Source organism: Falco biarmicus, chromosome 4 (assembly GCF_023638135.1).
Source record: "Falco biarmicus isolate bFalBia1 chromosome 4, bFalBia1.pri, whole genome shotgun sequence".
In the NCBI taxonomy this organism is placed as follows: Eukaryota; Metazoa; Chordata; class Aves; order Falconiformes; family Falconidae; genus Falco; species Falco biarmicus.
This window is the reverse complement of record NC_079291.1, coordinates 30270285-30287687: the sequence shown is the minus strand read 5'-3', so window position 1 is coordinate 30287687 and position 17403 is coordinate 30270285. Positions and strand designations below refer to the sequence as shown.

Sequence of the window (17403 nt, the reverse complement as noted above, 5' to 3'; positions counted from 1 at the left end):
AGTAAAGTAAGCAGGGGTATGTGAACAAGTAGCAATAAAGTTTGCTTCCTGGAATGCGTCACATTCATAGCAAAGGCAAAACTTGGAGCAGTTTATACAACTTTATACAAAACGTGCTTCCACCAGTGATGCTGTGTTATGCTCATGTTAATATTAGCCTCCATACATGTAGTATATAGGTTATGAATTCTGTAAAAGCACACAGTCTACACAGGTAGGCTTTCTCAGCTATTGGTCCTTACATTGTGACTGAATTTATTCTGTGTAAAACAACTTCTGCTCTCACATTCATATTTTCAGTCTTTTATTCTCTTCCTTTGGCTTTAACCCAAACAGTGGAAGTCAAATAAATGTGGTTGGTTTAGTGCCAGTTAACCAAGGAACAAAAGGAACAGTTTCTCACTCTTTCTTAAGAGAGGGAAGTAAAGAGTATGAATAAAAATTTGCCCACTAATATTGTGAATAAAGCTGCATGGCATGCCAGCAGACAAGAAGGGAAGAAAAGAAGGTGTAGTGTCTCATGCTATTTATTTCAGAGGAAAAAAGGGGAAAGAATCATGTTGTGTCTGTCATTGCACAGCCTACAGGCTTATTATCTTATCCCAGAGCAATGACACTTTAATCTGAGCTCTGAGTTTCTTTCCATCAGGAGAGGTATTACTTGGCAAAATAATCTTCAAAGGGGAGAAGGCAGAAATACAGCAGCAGCTCTAAAATCAAGGATGAATGTTGAACTAAGCTGTGAATGGACAATGTGTGTGCAACATACAGGGTGGTTTTTACCTGAATATCTAGCTCCACCAAAAGGACTGAATCTTTAAGAATCACGAAGATTTAGTCTCATTTCTCAAGGCTATAGCTGAGAATACACTTCAGCTTGGGACCTAGGGGGATTTGAGGAAGGAAAGAAGAGGGTGAAGTTCCCTTTAGTCACTTTGCAAAGAGAACTTATCTGACACAGAGGATTTCATGTGCCTGTGGCATTTGTGGAAAGTGGCTGCTGTCTGCTTGGATGAGTGTTTTGTCAAAGCCGTTGAAAACTTCTGCAGAGGAAAATGCTGTTCTAGATTACAGATGCAACCAGTATCAATAGTACCTTCAGAAATTAATCCAGATTTTATTTAAATGTTAAAGTAACATGCATTGCAGTGTAGATATTAAGGCTAACTTTCATTTGAGAATGGAAGTCACTGATCATTGTATTGTTCTGAAAATTTTGTTATTTATAATATAGCATTTTATTTAATTCACATAGTTAATCTCCTGCCTGCTGGCTCAACACCAAATGCCCAAAAGAAGAACAACAGTAGAATTCTAGACCCAGGGCTTGCATTACTTGTTTCTTCCACAGTCTGAGTAAGTGATAATTTTACCATTTATTTTCTCTTACAGCACTGAGGTCAGTCAGACTATGGAGTTTAGTATTTCTGAGGCCAGGTGAGTTCTGGACTGTGATATTGAATTACAAATCTTTTGGGATTCCAGCTTCGTGGATTCCTAACAGCCATGTCTTTGCTTATGAATGGATCCACTAAAAGAAGAAAGAGCTTTCTCTAAACTAGGTTTGAAAGGGGAAGGAGCTAAAACCAACCTATTAGGGATAAGCCTGGGGGCAGCATGCGGATGTTTGAGGGATGCTCTGCTAGCAAAGTCCTTCAGTCTGCTGTCTCAGTGGAGGTAGGGGATGGAGATCCATGTGGCAGCAAGGTTGCAAGGGTTATTGACATATTAGAAACCACAGAAGTGCCTGAAAATGGTCATGTAGGACTTAGGGCTTCTCCCTCAAAAAAGGTGGCAGGATCAATAGCCCAACTGAAGTGCATCTACACCAATGCATGCAGCATGGGCAACAAGCAGGTGGAGCTGGAAGCCACTGTGCAGCAGGAAAACTATGATATAGTTGCCATCATGGTGGCATCATGGTAGGATGACTTGCACAACTGGAGTGCTGCAATGGATGGCTAGCCAGGCAGTGGGCTAGTCCTGTATGTTAGGGAGTGTTTTGATTGTCTAGAGCTTAATGCTAGTGATGATAAGGATGAATGTTTATGGGGAAGAATTGGGGGAAGCCCAACAAGGCAGATGCTTGTCCAAGAAGAGCGATGAAACTGGTGAAGTGTCTAGAGAACAAGTCTTGTGAGGAGTGACTGAGGGAACTGGAATTGTTTAGCCTGAAGAAAAGGAGGCTTGGGGGAGACCTTACGGGTCTTTACAACTACCTGACAGGAGGCTGTAGTGAGGTGGCTGTCCTTCTCTTCTCCCAAGTAACAAGCAATAGTACAAGAGGAAACGGCCTCAAGTTGCACCAGGGGAGGTTTAGATTGGATATTGGGAAAAATTTCTTCTCTGAAAGGGTTGTCAAGCATTGGGACAGGCTGCCCAGGGAAGTGGTTGAGTCACCATCCCTGGAGGTATTTAAAAGACATGTAGATGTGGCACTTAGGGACATGGCTTGGTGATGGGCTTGGCAGTCCTGGGTTAACGGTTGGACTTGATGATCTTAAAGATCTTTTCCAACCTAAATGATTCTATGCTTCTAAGCGACCCAAATGTAATCCCTAAGTATGTAAATATTTCTCTAAAACAATAGTAAACATACACCTTTCAGATCAAGCAAGCTAATACCTTGTTGCTACTTGTCAACTACTAATAAGTTGAGTACAGCACAGGATATATACAGGAGTTCAGTGTTTCTGTAAGGACCAAGATGTATTTCATTTGGGTATCTAGTCTTTTAACTTGATATCCTGCTAAGAGGGAAGCGTGACAATACTCTCCACTTTAATATAAAGCTGCACCAGCCAAAGTAAATATATACAAGTGTGTATCTTGATAGCAATTGTTATCAGCAGTGAAGGATGACTGAGTGGGGGTAGCCAACATGTGTTGTCTCCAGAGAAACCAAAGCAAAGGCTACACATCAGGATTTCTCAGTACAGTAAATTCACTGAGGACAACCATGAGATATGGGTTGAGTTTGGTATCTCTGAGTGACTACAGCATGTCCTTGTATCCTGGAATAGCTCTTGCCTATTAGGTATTCACTTTCTGTGAGGGCCACTCCTCATCTCTATGATCCTGACTGTTTAAACTGTAAAAGTAAAGTAAGACCCTGTTGCTGTGAATTATTTTGTTTTTGCGGTTTTGCTCCAGTCAGTTAAACAAGCAAGTGTTGTTTTCTAGTCATTGAAAGCAGTGACTTGTATGTTTAGCTGACAATTCCCTAAAAGCAGCGAAGTTATAAATCCAACTGAATAATGCTCCTGAGTTGGGACTGCTGACTGCAAAATGATTGAGGTTGGAATGTACCTCTGGATGTCGTCTGGTCCAATGCCCTGCTCAAGGAGGGCCATTTACAGCCAGGTGCCCAGGACCATGTCCAGGTGGTTTTTGAATATCATCAAGGATGGAGAGTCCACAACCTCCCTGGGCAACCTGTGCCAGTGCTCAGTCACTCTCACCATAAAAAGGTGTTCCCTGATGTTCAGACAGAGCCTCCTGTTTTTAAGTTTGTGTCCATTGCCACTGGTCCTGTCACTGGGCACCACTGAAAAGAGCCTGGCTTCATCCTCTTTTCTCCCTCCCTTAAGGTATTTATATACATTAACAAGATGCCCCCTGCACTTTCTGTTACATGGTGCAGTGGTCTGATATCAGACTGTGACTGTGGCTTCCCTCTCTTTGGTATAGAATAATTGTATAGAACTTCAGTATGAGGAGTCACAGCAGTCAGCACAAAAAGGACATTGTCCCTGGGTTTGGTCTGTATGGATGTGCATGTATTTACTTAACAGGAAAGAAGAGGCAAAGTGCTCCTCCACTGTATAATCCCAAAGGATCCCTCAGTGTATTTATGGTCTTCAGCATGTGTATGTGTGACGATGCCCTTCCTTTACAGAAAGGCTGATGGAATATCTGGACCAACTAGGGTAATCCATGACAGTAGTCTTTTACGGCAGACACTGTCATCTTTACAATTAATGGAATGGTAGTAGTAGCCAAAGAAATACCATTGGACAAAGATGTATTTACTGGAGTTGAAGGGAGGACAACAGGCTTGTTTTGCAGCTGCTTTCCAGATCTGATATGGGAAGGTTTTGTTGTGCATTGCAATGAAAGCATAGCTGTGCAAATACTTCCACAAGTGCAGCCTTCCCTCAGATACCCATCCAGGTAGCCTGCAGTCTTAGCCTTCCGAATCGGAAGTAGGTGAAGCAGGCTTTGGCTGGTGGTGTGACTATTACGCATTTGATTTCCTGTCTGAGTTAGAGCAGAGGTTGTTTCAAGCCAATGTCTCTTGTGATCTCGGCTGGTGTTGAAAGTGAATATATGGAGGGAAAAATTTCCCCTGCAAATTGACAAAAAAAAAAAAAAAGAAAAAAAAAAAGAAAAAAAAAAAGACAGCAAAGACCCACTGCTTCCCACCTACTCTTTTTGGTAATATTTTGAATGTGCCATACTCAATTATTTCCAAAGTTATTTTGTGCTGTGCTTCTCTCTGAAGTAAATCTGCTCTTGACCCTATTTTGAAAGTGCTGCCATGGCTATCCTGTGCCATCTCTGGCAGCTAGCTCACACTCCTTTCTCCTGAACGTGTCTGGTGTGCCTGAAAGATGGTATGCCCACAGACTGGAAAATGTTGCCAAATCTGGAATAGATACAGACATAAATGAGTAAAGCTAAACACAATTCAAAGGAATGTGATTACCAGTTTAATTTTGTTCTAGCATTTTCCCATAGGTTAAAAAATCATTTCACTGATTATGAAAATGTATTGTTAAGGACTAATACAAGATTTTTTTTTTTCTGTTAGTGTACTACAAGTCATTTATCACCACTGTTGGAATATACGCTTATATCCAAATTTTACATAATTATGAAGACATAGATAGGTGCAATATAACTCATTTATGACAAATTAATACTAGGTATTGTAAATTAGCAAAGATGTCCTGCAAAGATCCTTGCTTCATCTTTTGTATGTGTATACGGGCAGGATTGTAGGAAATGGCATGTAGACAAAAAAGTGACACTGATCCTTTGCACATAATATAACATACATGCTCTTACTGCGGATGAATCATGATCTTGCTCTAGTGGAAAAGCACATTTCTGGGATAACAAACTATTTCAACTAACTTCAGCTTTTTACTCAAAACAGGTGTCTGCCTTTTCCTGTGGTGATCCTGGGGAAATTTTGTGAAGACTTTGTATGTAGAGATCCCCTCAGTAAGCTACCACTGTGATGTCTGGGTTGGGATGCTACAGAAAGAGAGGGAATGGCCTGGGATGAGCTTCACTTGACTTACTGCCATTTAAATGAAAAGAGCTAGGACAAGCCTGCTCATTTTTTCCATACCAGACTTTACAAGCATCACTTAGCCTCAGGAGTGGAGTTCTGGGGCTATCTCCTTCCATCTTTCTTGCTTCACTGTATCTTTATCTTAGTAAAACCTGTATGTGCAATTTGATGATTATCACCTCACTGAGACCACATGCTCAGCGTGAAATGTCATGGCTGTTCTGTTTTCAGCTTTCAGAATTACATTGAAAGAATTATACATAAGAAGGCTGAGTCCAGATCATTGGGTTTTTTTTCTATGTAAGCTATTCCAAAATCTATAGGAAGAGCCTTCCTGTCCGATTTGCCAGCAAGGTTTCTTTTCCTTTAATGAGAAATAAGTGCAAAAGGCAGAGGGACACTAATGACTAACAAGCTTCGTGCAATAAAAATAAAAATTGGGAGCTGAGATGCAGCTATTAAATTATAAAACAAATTGCAAATAGACATCAAAAAGATTGGTTATAACTCTTGGTCAGAAGTCATAGCTGACTTATCAAAGTCATAGCTGGATTGACAAAATACAGCTCAAAGTTACTGCGCCTATAACCATCACTTTCAGTTATTCAAATAACTAATTTCAAAATATGTAATAGATTTCTCCTCTTGTTTTCCAAATGGACATATGATAGTCTTTCTGTGTTAGTTCTTCAAATTGTACATAGAATTTTCTTATGAAATCTGATATACCAAAGTTGCTTGGCAAGAGTTCAAAATGCTAGTAGAGACAAAGAGGTGCAGCTGCACCTCTCAGAAGCTATGGTCATTTCACTGTTGCTGATTACAGTTCTGTCTGAATGAGGCGCAGTGCTTTCTTCATGTTCTCTATTACTGAAAGAAAAATAAATAAGAACTGTAAAAATGTACTTAAAGTTGCACTTGTACAATTAAAAAAACCCACCACCTAGTTTGATTAGTAAATTGTTCACATTGAAATTAGTTTATGGTCACATTATATTTTAGAGCTTTCTATTGTGAAAATTCTGGCATTGATACTAAAGTAGAAGGTAAAAAGTTTCATGAATCAAAATGTTTAACTTAAAGGGATTTGACAAGACTCTTTTCAATTCCCTCATTTCTCAACAGCAAACCTGGTAATCAGATGTGATGTGCATATTTGTGGTGAGATACTGCATGGGTATCAGATAGATGGTGTAGAGTAGGGACTAGCTCAACCTGAAAAATCACATTCCTTTCTGAAATATGGGTGTTAGGTGGTACCCAGGTAACCACCAGCATTTCTTTACTGATTCCCTCCCACCACTGGCTGTTTACATTATGTAGTTGGATACCTTTGAGTGTAGTGACTTTCACCACTCTCCAGTACATTGCTCAGATCTTGATCCTGAAAGTTCTCACCCATATCTTTCAATTTTTCTTGCCTGAGTAGTTCCAATAAATTAAATGAGACAATAGGTGTGCCTAAGTGTTTTGCTAGAACAGGTTAAACCAGGGGTCCTCAAACTACGGCCCTCGGGCCAGATACGGCCCCCCAGGGTCCTCAATCAGGCCCCCGGTATTTACAGACCCCCCCCGCCGGGGGTTGGGGGGAAACCAAGCAGCCGCAGATGACTGCCTGCCACTGCATCTGCACGCCGGCCCCCTGGTTAAAAAGTTTGAGGACCCCTGGATTAGGCTATTATAATTTATAAGATACACAGCCTTTATTCATTACATTGAGATCCTAATGGATTCTCAAGCCCAAATGATTGGGATGGGGTATATCTGGCTACTTACAATGTGAAATGCAAAGTAACACATCAAAGGGGGCACTTACAGAATGGGATGTCTTGTGGTTCGTAAGTGTAAAGCCGGTTGGAGTATCTTCCTGTGATATCAGCTCTTACTGTGAGAGACGGGTCTGAAAAAGTAATGGTATTGAACACTGCTTTCCATTCCCACAGCAGCTGAAGGTGATATCTGTGGCACTACTTTGACAGCCCTGTTTCTGAGAGGTTTTGATTTCATCAACAAGGCAATTACGAGGACATTACACTGTTCCAACCAACGTCTCTTTACTTGGAGGAATCCTGAACAAAAGCTAATGCTTCTTTGTATGTTATGCAACTGTTTTTAAGGGATAGATTACACAACATTTCATCCATATTTAAAGAAAAATCCCCTATTTTACAAGTTCTGGGGTTACATCAGGAAAGGCTAATTTGACTGGATGCATACATAATGAGGGTGAAGTTTATCTAATGCAGTACTAGCATGACCTACCTAGAACCTTCAGAATGAAAATCCTGTGATTCCTGATGTTTCCATCATGGGAGCAAGTTGTTGTGGACATCTTTTTTCCCAGTTCTCCTTCCAAGCTTTTTGTCAATTAACTGACTTCTGTTACTACATCAGTCTGACTGTGGGCTTCATCTTACCTAACTTCGGATGCCACCACAAAGCTACTCACTCTGGGCTCCCTCTACAGTCAGTAAAAAGGAACAGGCACTCTGGGGCGTAATTCATTTGATCTATTCTAGAAGTCACTTTTATGATGGGATAAATCATTCCTTAGATGTCACTGATTATTCACTTGCTCTGTGGTAATGTCCGTACTGTAGACATCTATATTCAGACTGTTCAGAATAAAATTTGTCTTATAACAGCACTAGCAAGAAGCACAGAGAGCAAAAGCCCAGATGCTAACAGATATTTAAGCATCTTGCCACCAGGTACAAATTCAGTACCCTCCAGAACATATCTGTAATCTGAGGAAGTTTACGAGGGCCAAAGCCTGTGACAGAGCGAGAACTGAACTCAGATCTGCCAAGTTTCAGACTAATGCCATGGTAATGATAAATCTTGAGCTATTTTCCTTTTGCAAAATGAATGATTTTGATGTCTCCAAAGGAGAACACTGCCATAGATTCAGATATCACATCTTTGAAGGTACATACCTACAAACATGATTCGAGGCACGTATTGTCCATCAGGTGACAGGTTTTTGTCTGTGGTTTCATGCTGGCAGGGAAATTAAAGCTTGTTAATACAATAGTTCTGTAAATTTTCCTGAAGTAGTACTTCCTTGTACCAGAGGACAAAACCAAAAAAGGTACTACTTGTGCGTGGATACACCGGCACAAATGCCTGTGCTTGCATGTAACTGAAATCCCAGAGATATTTAGCTAAAATTACATGAAAACACAAGACAAAGGAAGAGAAAACACAGGCTAGAAAAAGATACCAGCTAAACCACCCCATACCCTTCATACCATGAGGTTCAGCATAATGAAGTTATTTTGGGCCATTTCCTGTATCTCTTCGTTTCCTGCAAAAGCTTTCTTCAGTGCTAGAAAAGATACAATCATTTTGAAGTCCGTCTCAGACTCTGCCTTTCCATCTGTGTTTAGGCACCATGTTGGCCAGACTAGCCACATTGTTCCCGTCTCTGCGGATTCGCATTCCTGAGGAGACACTTAGGGGCTCTATCACTGCTTTTTGTTTTTTTGACCCATGTCAGTACAACCTCCCAGCTATGAAAGTGGAAGCTCTCTTCTGTTATTTATTTATGAAGCCTGTCGTCTCAACTGATACCATGTCTCAGCTTGACAAAAGTGCATTATTCTCAGAAAATTCTTATTAGATCGATTTCAGCAGCCCTGTCCTCTTTCCCTTCTTTAGTTACCAGTTCAGGGGAGCCAAACAATATTAAATCTGTTCAACGAGTCAGTAGCAAATCTGTGTATTCTAATTTAAACTGACGAGCGCTGCATTAGGGGTAGCAGGACAACAGCACTAAGTATTTTTCATGTTCTTTGTTGGGTAGTTTCATAGTCCAGTATTTGTAAATTATGGTAATAAATTCTTAACTTTTCAAATACATTTTCATTTACCTATTTCTTTAAGTAATTTTCAGTAAGTGCAAGGTAAATATATAGATAGATGCAGTTACTTGTAAAAATATTCAGAAAAATTTAACACTCAAAAAATCAAAATTACCTTGGCAGTATTGACAGTCTTCCAAATGATGAATTACCATCAGTGGCTTGTTACTTTATTAATAATAATAATAATAAAATATGTAGTTAGATCATTTGACAAGTATACAAATGGATGATTTTACTAGTGGACTGGAAAAGGCAAATTATGTTTAATCTTATGTTAACCCACAGTATAACCATACAGACACTCTGTAAAGAATTACAGTAATTTTTGAGCAAGGGAAAAGAACATATCGCCTTTGTAAAAGAATGAAATATAGTAACAGTTTCTATATATCTAAATAGGTTTTCTAAAGTAAAAGATTCTAGAATAAAGAAAAAACAGTTTTGCCATCATTTCATTCCCAGTTAGTATATAATCAAACTGAAGAGTTATTTAATATTGCTTAGGTGTGAAGTTCTACATGACTGAGAAAATAAAAATAATCTGTAAGAACTGGAATAAAATAATTTTTATAAAATTTGGTTTATCATCAAGTATTTCCCATAAAAACTTTCATGGTTTTAAAGCATTCTTGAGCAGATATACAGAAAATCATATTTTCTCTAGTGTGGTGAAGTACCAAAATTGTATATTTTTGATGCCAAAACACAAAACAATTCATTGAATTTTCTCCTGTATTTCTTTTAATCTACTGTTAGTGTTCAGCAAATCTATTACAAATGCTTGATCTGCTGTCACTGTTAAGAATTGTTCAGTTCCTAGCCCTTTTCACATAATGTATATGAAATTAATTGACTTTTGTCTTAAAAATAATTTGCCTTCAATTTAGCAGTAGCTCATGCTACAGTATTATGATCTTAAATTAACTGTAAAAGAGATTTAAACAAGCATTGCTATGAATTCTATATATATTTTCAGCTAAGTCCCAGAGAAGATTCAAATTGGAACTTTCATTTTTACAAAGATAGCAAAGAACTCTGAGTACATCATGCACATATGCCAACTAATAAAGTGTTGGGGAAAACACCAGAGGCAGTAGAATGCCATGCAAGAGCAATTATAACCAATTTCCATTTGTTGAATAAGGAAGTAATCAACGGTACATGATACTAAAAAAAACCAGAACAGTTGTATTTTTAAAATTATAATATCTATTTAGTAATGCTTATTCAAATGACAGCACTGTTGTTGTGACAAAGAAATGACAGTGTTAAAGTATCACCCCATGGTGTTTCTTCAGACCCCTACAACGGCTGTTATTTATAGCCACAAAATCTGTTGTATTTAACTATATGGTGTGCAGATCAGCTGTCATGGTGTTTCTTGGTTCTGTTTCATTACAGTACATTCAGGCGTGACTGATTAACAGCTTTGTCTTGCAAACTTTTTTTTAATCTCTTACCTTTTTTTTGCCTGATAGAGCCCTTCTTCATAAGTTTGTACCCAGGTAATTTCATCTCCCCACCCTGGAAATATAACAAAAGGATTAACTAGTGGTTAGACAAGTAACTTATAAAAATTTCCTTTTTTTTAATATTTATCAATAGTTGTATACAAATCAGATATGAGGTTTTTAGTCAAAGGTTCCCAAATGTTGTGGATATGCTAATTCTACATTTCCTGATAGATGCACTGGAAGACTAAAAAAACCTACCAAAACAACCAAACCCCCCCAAAAACCCTCAGCTGCTTGCATGTCCAGTTTGCAAGTCCTTTGGCAAACCTGTTAGATGTCTATCTAAATACTCAGAGATTCCTAAATGAGCACCCAAATCCTTTATATCTTTATATTGTTTGCTCCATATTTCATGTAGACTCTGGGGCTTAAAGAGAAAGTGTGCTTATAAGAGAGAGAAAAAAAAAAAAAAAAAGACAGCTCAAATAAGATCAGCTTTAATATGAATGTCATTAGAAAAGTCTTGGGTTATAAACTTAAGTCCTGAGTAATGAATTTTAATTCTCGGAGTTGTGAATACTTCATTTAATTAAATAATCTAATTTAAAAATGGCTGTTAAATAAAAATGTCCACCAAACCAAAATCCTAATAAAACATCAGCTTCATAGCTCATCCATAGCTGGTGATGTACTGATCTCAAATAGCACATTTTACAGTTGGTTCCATGCTTTCCGATCCCAAAGATGCCGGCCCCTGTGTAGTAGATCCCTGCCTCCCAGGCAGTGCTGCTCCATTCATGACAGCCCTCACGGGAATTGTAGAACAGCTTCTGGATCTGGACCAAGTCAAGGCTCTGTTTCTTCTACACTGCCTGCACAGCGCTTGGACCAGCCCTGGTTGTGCAGGGATTTGTTGTTAGCTTTCTCATGGGACAATTGTTTGTGATGCTACCAAGTCACTCGGTTTTGGATACAGATCTGTTTGGTTGATGGTGGGATTCTGGCGTGTTGGCCAGCGTATTCCCAGCCCTGGCTCAAGTCAGCTGCTGGCGTACGTAACTGCACGGAAGAGTCAGCAAGGGTCATTTTACAGCAGGTTCAAGTGTTCCCCTTGGATCTGTGAGAATTATAGGCAAAGCGCTTAAGGCATCCCCAAAGGCCTGACATCAGAATGAGAAAACTGGCACTTGCTTTCTGTGAGTATTTTTTTTTTCAAAATTGCCAGAATTGAAGGGATTTTGTTGTCTTTTTATGCATTTGGGCTTAGTGGGAAAAATAAATCCTGGTCCAGGCAAGAGAGGCAATAGATACTGGACAGATTATAACCTTTCTCTAGGGATACCACTTAGGACGAGTGATTTGCAATTTCTCTTTGGTTAGTCTGGGTGTTGCATGATTTTGCCAAGTGGTCCCTGAGCAACTAGGCTCAGATGGGACCTCTGTGACAGGCAGGGCTTTCTTAGCACGTTGTATGGGAAGATGTCTTCTCAGAAGCAAATTATGGGGTCAGCAGTCTTTGCGTAGCTTGCAGAAGAGGTCAGGAAGGGAGTTGAAGATTTTTTTGGGGGTGAATAGGCCCAAAAGGAAAGGGAAGATGGAGAAGAGGGAAAGACCTTGGTAAGCTATTTCTCTGCTTGTATTTCTAAGGACTGATCAGACATAAATAACTTAAAATAGGGTCTTTAGTCAACATCCAGGTTGAAAACTGTGCACCACAAGGAAGTGAATTATTCACTCAAACTGGGTTTCTGTGTATAAAAATGGGTCTGTAGAAAAAATGTGTCATAGCAACTAAAGTTATGAAACAGTGTTTCAGTAGTTAGTAAGTTACCATAACAAAGTATCTTCTAAATAGTATATGAAAGAATAATTTTTCACTGGTAGTTCTCCAAGTGCATCCTGATTTGATAGGCTCAGTTTAGGTTGTTTGCTTCTACTGGGTCACTGTGAGTTATATAAATTATGCAGCTTATATGAGGCCCTCAGCCATCTCCTTAAAAACAAACTGACAAAGTGAAATGGCATGGAATAAGATGCACTATTTAGAGTGTCACTTAACACTAGAGAAACACACCTTAGTGAGTGCTTCCATGTACATCCTAAATAAAAATATTTGCTGACCTACGTGGTAAGATAAGGAGGTAACTACATACTGTAAATATACAATACCTCTTGACAGTGTCTGAGGTGCTCGTTTTTCCTTTTTGATTGCCATTGCAAGGTTGGAAGAGACTGCAATTAGCAGGAGGGACAAGGCCAGTGTTGAGTGGAGCATTATTTCCTTTTCAATGCAGCAAGGAAACTGGAAAACAAAGCAACAGCTTTAGTCCCATGGATTTGTCACCTGGCACAGTGTAAATCAATGTGTTAGTGGTATCCTAACAATCTATGCTACAGAGACAATTTTGGTTGTTTCTAGAAATGCCTTTCTTTGTACAAAAAATGCAAAATGGAGGTGCTGGCTTTTATCGTGCAACACTGCTTTCAGCTCTCAAAATTAGGCTGCAGGGGATGGTTCTCACTACAGTGTGATCAGGGGCACAAAGTTCATTTCAGTTCACTTTTGGTCACCCAGTATTTGATTCTTACAAACTAGTACAGTGCTGCAATACTGGATCGTGACAATTTCAAGTCAGTGGTACTAGTTGGTTTGTTTTCTGTTAGTTTTTTTCATTTCAGTGAAGTCTAACACCATAGGATCTTTTTTATGGATAGTAGTTTTTTTGGTCAAAAGATGTCTCATGATATCCTCAATAAAATAGAAATATTGAACAATATTTGCCTCCAGGTATAATACATTTTAAATTGGTAAATCCCTCTGGAATGTTGAAATTGCCATCATTTTTTTAGCCTGCACTCTGTGAACCAGGATGTTAAAGATGGTAAGAGGAACATCAAAGAAGTTTCCAGCTGTTTCTCACAATGAAAAGTCAAAAAAATTCCCCGTTCTTCATGACATTTAAAAACTGATTTTCAGCTCAACTCCTGCTGAATAAAGCAATCCATCTGTGCTCCTGGCTGTTTCAGTATTCTGAAGATGTTTGCTTCTGTTCCTGACAAAGATCATTATAAGAAATGCAGTAACTACTGGTCTTGGTAAAAGTCAGAGAACAAAAGAAATGGTTGAGAAAAAGCATTACAAAGCCAAGTTTTTTTAATTGGTAAGTCTTCTTTCTACCTGCTACAATCATCTTTAGGCATTAAAGCTTTGATGTACAGGTGGATGACTGGGTGGTTTGAACTAAGTTAAAAATATAAATCATGTAGCCCTGGATACCATCCAGTTGGCTTATCAGTTCTCACTGAAGATTCCGTTTTTCAGAGGCTGAGCTTTAGGAGTTACCAGGATGACCTGTTGAGAGAGTGCTTTGATTTAAATAAATAAATAAATAACGCCTCTCAAAGCACTTGTGCCTGTACTGATAAAGAAAATTTCAAACTTGAATTTAAATTGATATCCAATATGGAGCTACAGCCCTGAGCACTGGCAAAGAAGATGCTTTGTGCTCCTTAGGACAGAGAGGTATGAAAAGTGCAGCAGCTTTTATCCTTACTCTAACGAATCTCAACATCACTAACATCCCTGTTAACAGTTCAAATTCTAGTGAACGAATTCAAATGCCACTTTCAATAACTGGCAATCTCAAGACAAGAAATGCATTCTATTCAAGTGGCTGGTGAACAATTTGCATATTAAAATGTGCAAAATTTTAGAAGAAAAAAAGTATCATCTTATAGTAAGAATCTTGTATTTCTGCAGAAATTTCCCTAGATTGCTAAAATATTCAATGCATTATTAATTATCAACAATAAATTAATCATAAATTAATAACCGATATGTCATAATTGATCATTGTAACATTTTTCTCCTCAGTCTTGTCCACAACAGTTCCCTTTCCCCTCACATGGCATCACAACTCCAGAGTTGTTCTGTGTTTCACATAACTTCTTTAGGTTTGTTCATGTTACCTATTGTTGATTGAGTTTTAGAAAGGAATGTCCTCTGAGGCTTACTAATTATGCACATTAATTTGATGATTGGTGTTTATCAATGTTTAATAAGAGAGTGTGAAGTTTTCCAGTGTTTCTTAAAGAGAGACTATGACTTTTAGTTAAGTCTGGGGGATGAGGATTTTTTTTTTGTAATAAAAATTCCATTCAAATTTTCCCTATGTTTGTGCAGACCACTAACTTCAGTCAGCAAAAGCAGATCATTGCACCCTGCTACTATACTCTTGGCGACAGAGTATTTGTAGCAATTCTATGTGAAAGTTAATAACTATCTTTAGTATCAGTTTACCTGTCAGAAATTAATAATGAAATCTAGCATCTATGCTAACATGTTAAAATGCTATTTAAACATAAATACTTATGGCTTTGAAATCACACCAGATAATGTCTCTATAACGCAGGTATGGAATGCATGAATCAATTCTTTCTTTCATGATGTATTCATTTAAAATAATCAAAGTGCAAATCTCTTCAGGTTGCACTAATTATCTGAAGTTTAAATAATTGATTCATCCTATTGAAGACCAATAAGGTTTTGGAAGGATAATTTATAGCGATGTAGCTGGAGGCAGTTTAAATTCGGTATTCTGAATTTTTGATGTTACATGATTCAGTGTTAGTTAACTGATTAAAAGAGAAAAAATGACAACCAACACCATATAGATTGCCTTCATTTCTCTGTCAGAACAAATGTTTTGCTAGCTGATCTCTAAGCATCTATCACCTTTTTTTTTTTTTTTTTTTTGTAACTAGTCTTGTAACACATTTGTCAACCAAACCTCATTGCTGTACTAAAGAAAAGTTAAGAATGAGAAATACTTGCTCACCAGCAGCGAACAATCGTCCTGACGGAAGGTCCTTTTTCTGGAGCTGTTCAGTTAAAAATCAGTGTGATTTAAGCACAGAACACCTGAGCTGCCCAGGTCTCTGCGTAGCAACAACAGCACATTCACCTGGGAAAAAAATGAGAGGAACCTTAGCTGAAAATCAAATTCATGTGTTTCCACCCTCCCCCTTCCTTTTCTGCCATCCCTCCAACTTTTCGCTCTTGTGAGTTCCCATTCTTATGCATTGAATCCCTGGATTTCTCTTCATCTTGGCTTGTATCAGGTGTCTTGTATGAAGATTGCAAATAAATAGCGGCTTATGTGTGTCTGCTGCTTCCCCCTCAAACAGTTTGAGTCTGGCTTGTGTCCAGTGAAAAAGGAAACCACCAATGAAAGCTGGAACTGTAGGTGCTTTTGTTCCCAGTGAATGGCTGGGTTCACTGGTGCTTGAAGATAGGTATGAACCTAATAGGAAAACACAAGGGTTACTTTGTGTAGAGGAATGTAATTAACAAATAAAATGAACTTTTTTTTGAGGGGGAAATAAAACTATTGATTTAAAGAATATGTTTGAAAGTACTTGATTATTGCTTCTGCGAGCTGTAGTTTGAAAATGGTCTGATTCTTTGGACATGGTGCTTGATATAATTTTGACCTAATTTGACTAATACAGCAAAAGTGCTTTATTCATCGACTTTGCACAAAGAAGGAATTAGCTGGATCACCTTTTCCCTCCTCCTTGGATAGCTTTTGCAAGAGAATCAGAAGCAATCCTCTTTTGGTTCTTCCTCTTCCGTATATTTGTTTGTATGGACAGTATGGTTACACTTTTTCCTCCTCCTTTTCATGTGTAGCCTGTATTCTTATTTGTCTTTAACGTTTTGGTCTCCTGATGTCTGTTGTTACTGACATGTATAACATTAACGACATACAGTTCTTGTATTATGCATTATCAACTATTTTTGTATAAAAAAATACAAAATGTAACTTTCTGTATTTTTAGGGCCAGGTTATCTTTGACATTTGTAATGGACAATTCAAACTTGCATTTCCAGTTAAAGAAGTATAGTAACTATATTTAAATCCATAGTACACTTAGCTCCTGGAATGGATGAAAAAGAAAGGAATGTGGTTTGGTCACAGAAGAAATGCGGCAGATATTTAAATCAAAGTACTATAATGCATTTATTCATTTATATTTAAGCATGTAAGAAAGACTATCTGATGCCAAACCAAAAGTGATTTAAAGGACCTTCCTCCATCCAAACTTTGGGCTTTCACACAGCAATTCCAGGCAACGAAGCATCAATTCTTCTTACTCTTCAACTAATTACAGAACATTAAGTAGTTAGAAATACAGATTTTTTTCCAAGTGTATTGAAGCGTATTGCTGCTCCACCCCAAGATATTGTGTTATTCAGCCCTGAGATACTGTATTCTTCGCTGCACGGATTTCTTATTGTAAGGAGTAAAGGGACAGACATTCAATCAAACAGATTAAAATTAGTGTTGAGCTACCTGCAAGGGTCCTTTGGCAGCATGATATTCAGCAATTTGTCTTACGTTTGAAGATCAGGATTTCAACCTTTGTCAGACTTGCCATGGAGAGATTGGCAGTCCTGGTCAAATAGACCTTGTCAAGGTTTAATACTGGAAAACAGTTACTGTAATACTTTGTAAATGCAAGCTGGATGCCTTCGCTATACCTGTTCAATCAGTGCTTGTTAGGTGGGATGTTATGAGCTCTCTGTCCCTGCTTTCTGCTGCATGTGTTCAGCATCCACACCTCAACTGAGTGTGAAGCCAGAGCTCATGCTAGCAAAGGTGCCTCCATCCCAGCCACCAGTTGTGCTGCCTGGTGTTCAAATCACCAGTCTGTGTAGTTACCAACCAAGTATTAAATCCCTGCACTGAAGACATGTTTCTACACTCATTTATTGAAT

General features: G+C 38.4%; 1 protein-coding gene across 1 annotated transcript; it reads right to left on the bottom strand.

Moving 5' to 3' along the window:
• Positions 1-4689: 4689 nt before the first annotated feature.
• AGR3 (anterior gradient 3, protein disulphide isomerase family member) lies at positions 4690-17353 on the bottom strand. The gene is made up of 8 exons (XM_056335549.1): positions 15461-17353; positions 12792-12924; positions 10629-10692; positions 9281-9333; positions 8554-8630; positions 8239-8302; positions 7119-7202; positions 4690-6172 (listed from the first exon to the last, which is right to left on the bottom strand). Exons 2-8 carry the CDS (start codon positions 12895-12897, stop codon positions 6123-6125), a joined length of 498 nt encoding a protein of 165 aa, XP_056191524.1. The 5' UTR covers positions 12898-12924; positions 15461-17353; the 3' UTR covers positions 4690-6122.
• Positions 17354-17403: the final 50 nt, after the last annotated feature.

Coding starts and splice junctions, on each gene's coding strand:
- AGR3 (XM_056335549.1), bottom strand. CDS start 12,897: ATGCTCCACTCAACACTGGCCTTGTCCCTCCTGCTAATTGCAGTCTCT. Junction 9,334..10,628: donor CTCTATCAGGCAAAAAAAAG/GTAAGAGATTAA, acceptor TTATTAATAAAG/TAACAAGCCACTGATGGTAA. Junction 8,303..8,553: donor TCATTATGCTGAACCTCATG/GTATGAAGGGTA, acceptor TTTCCCTGCCAG/CATGAAACCACAGACAAAAA.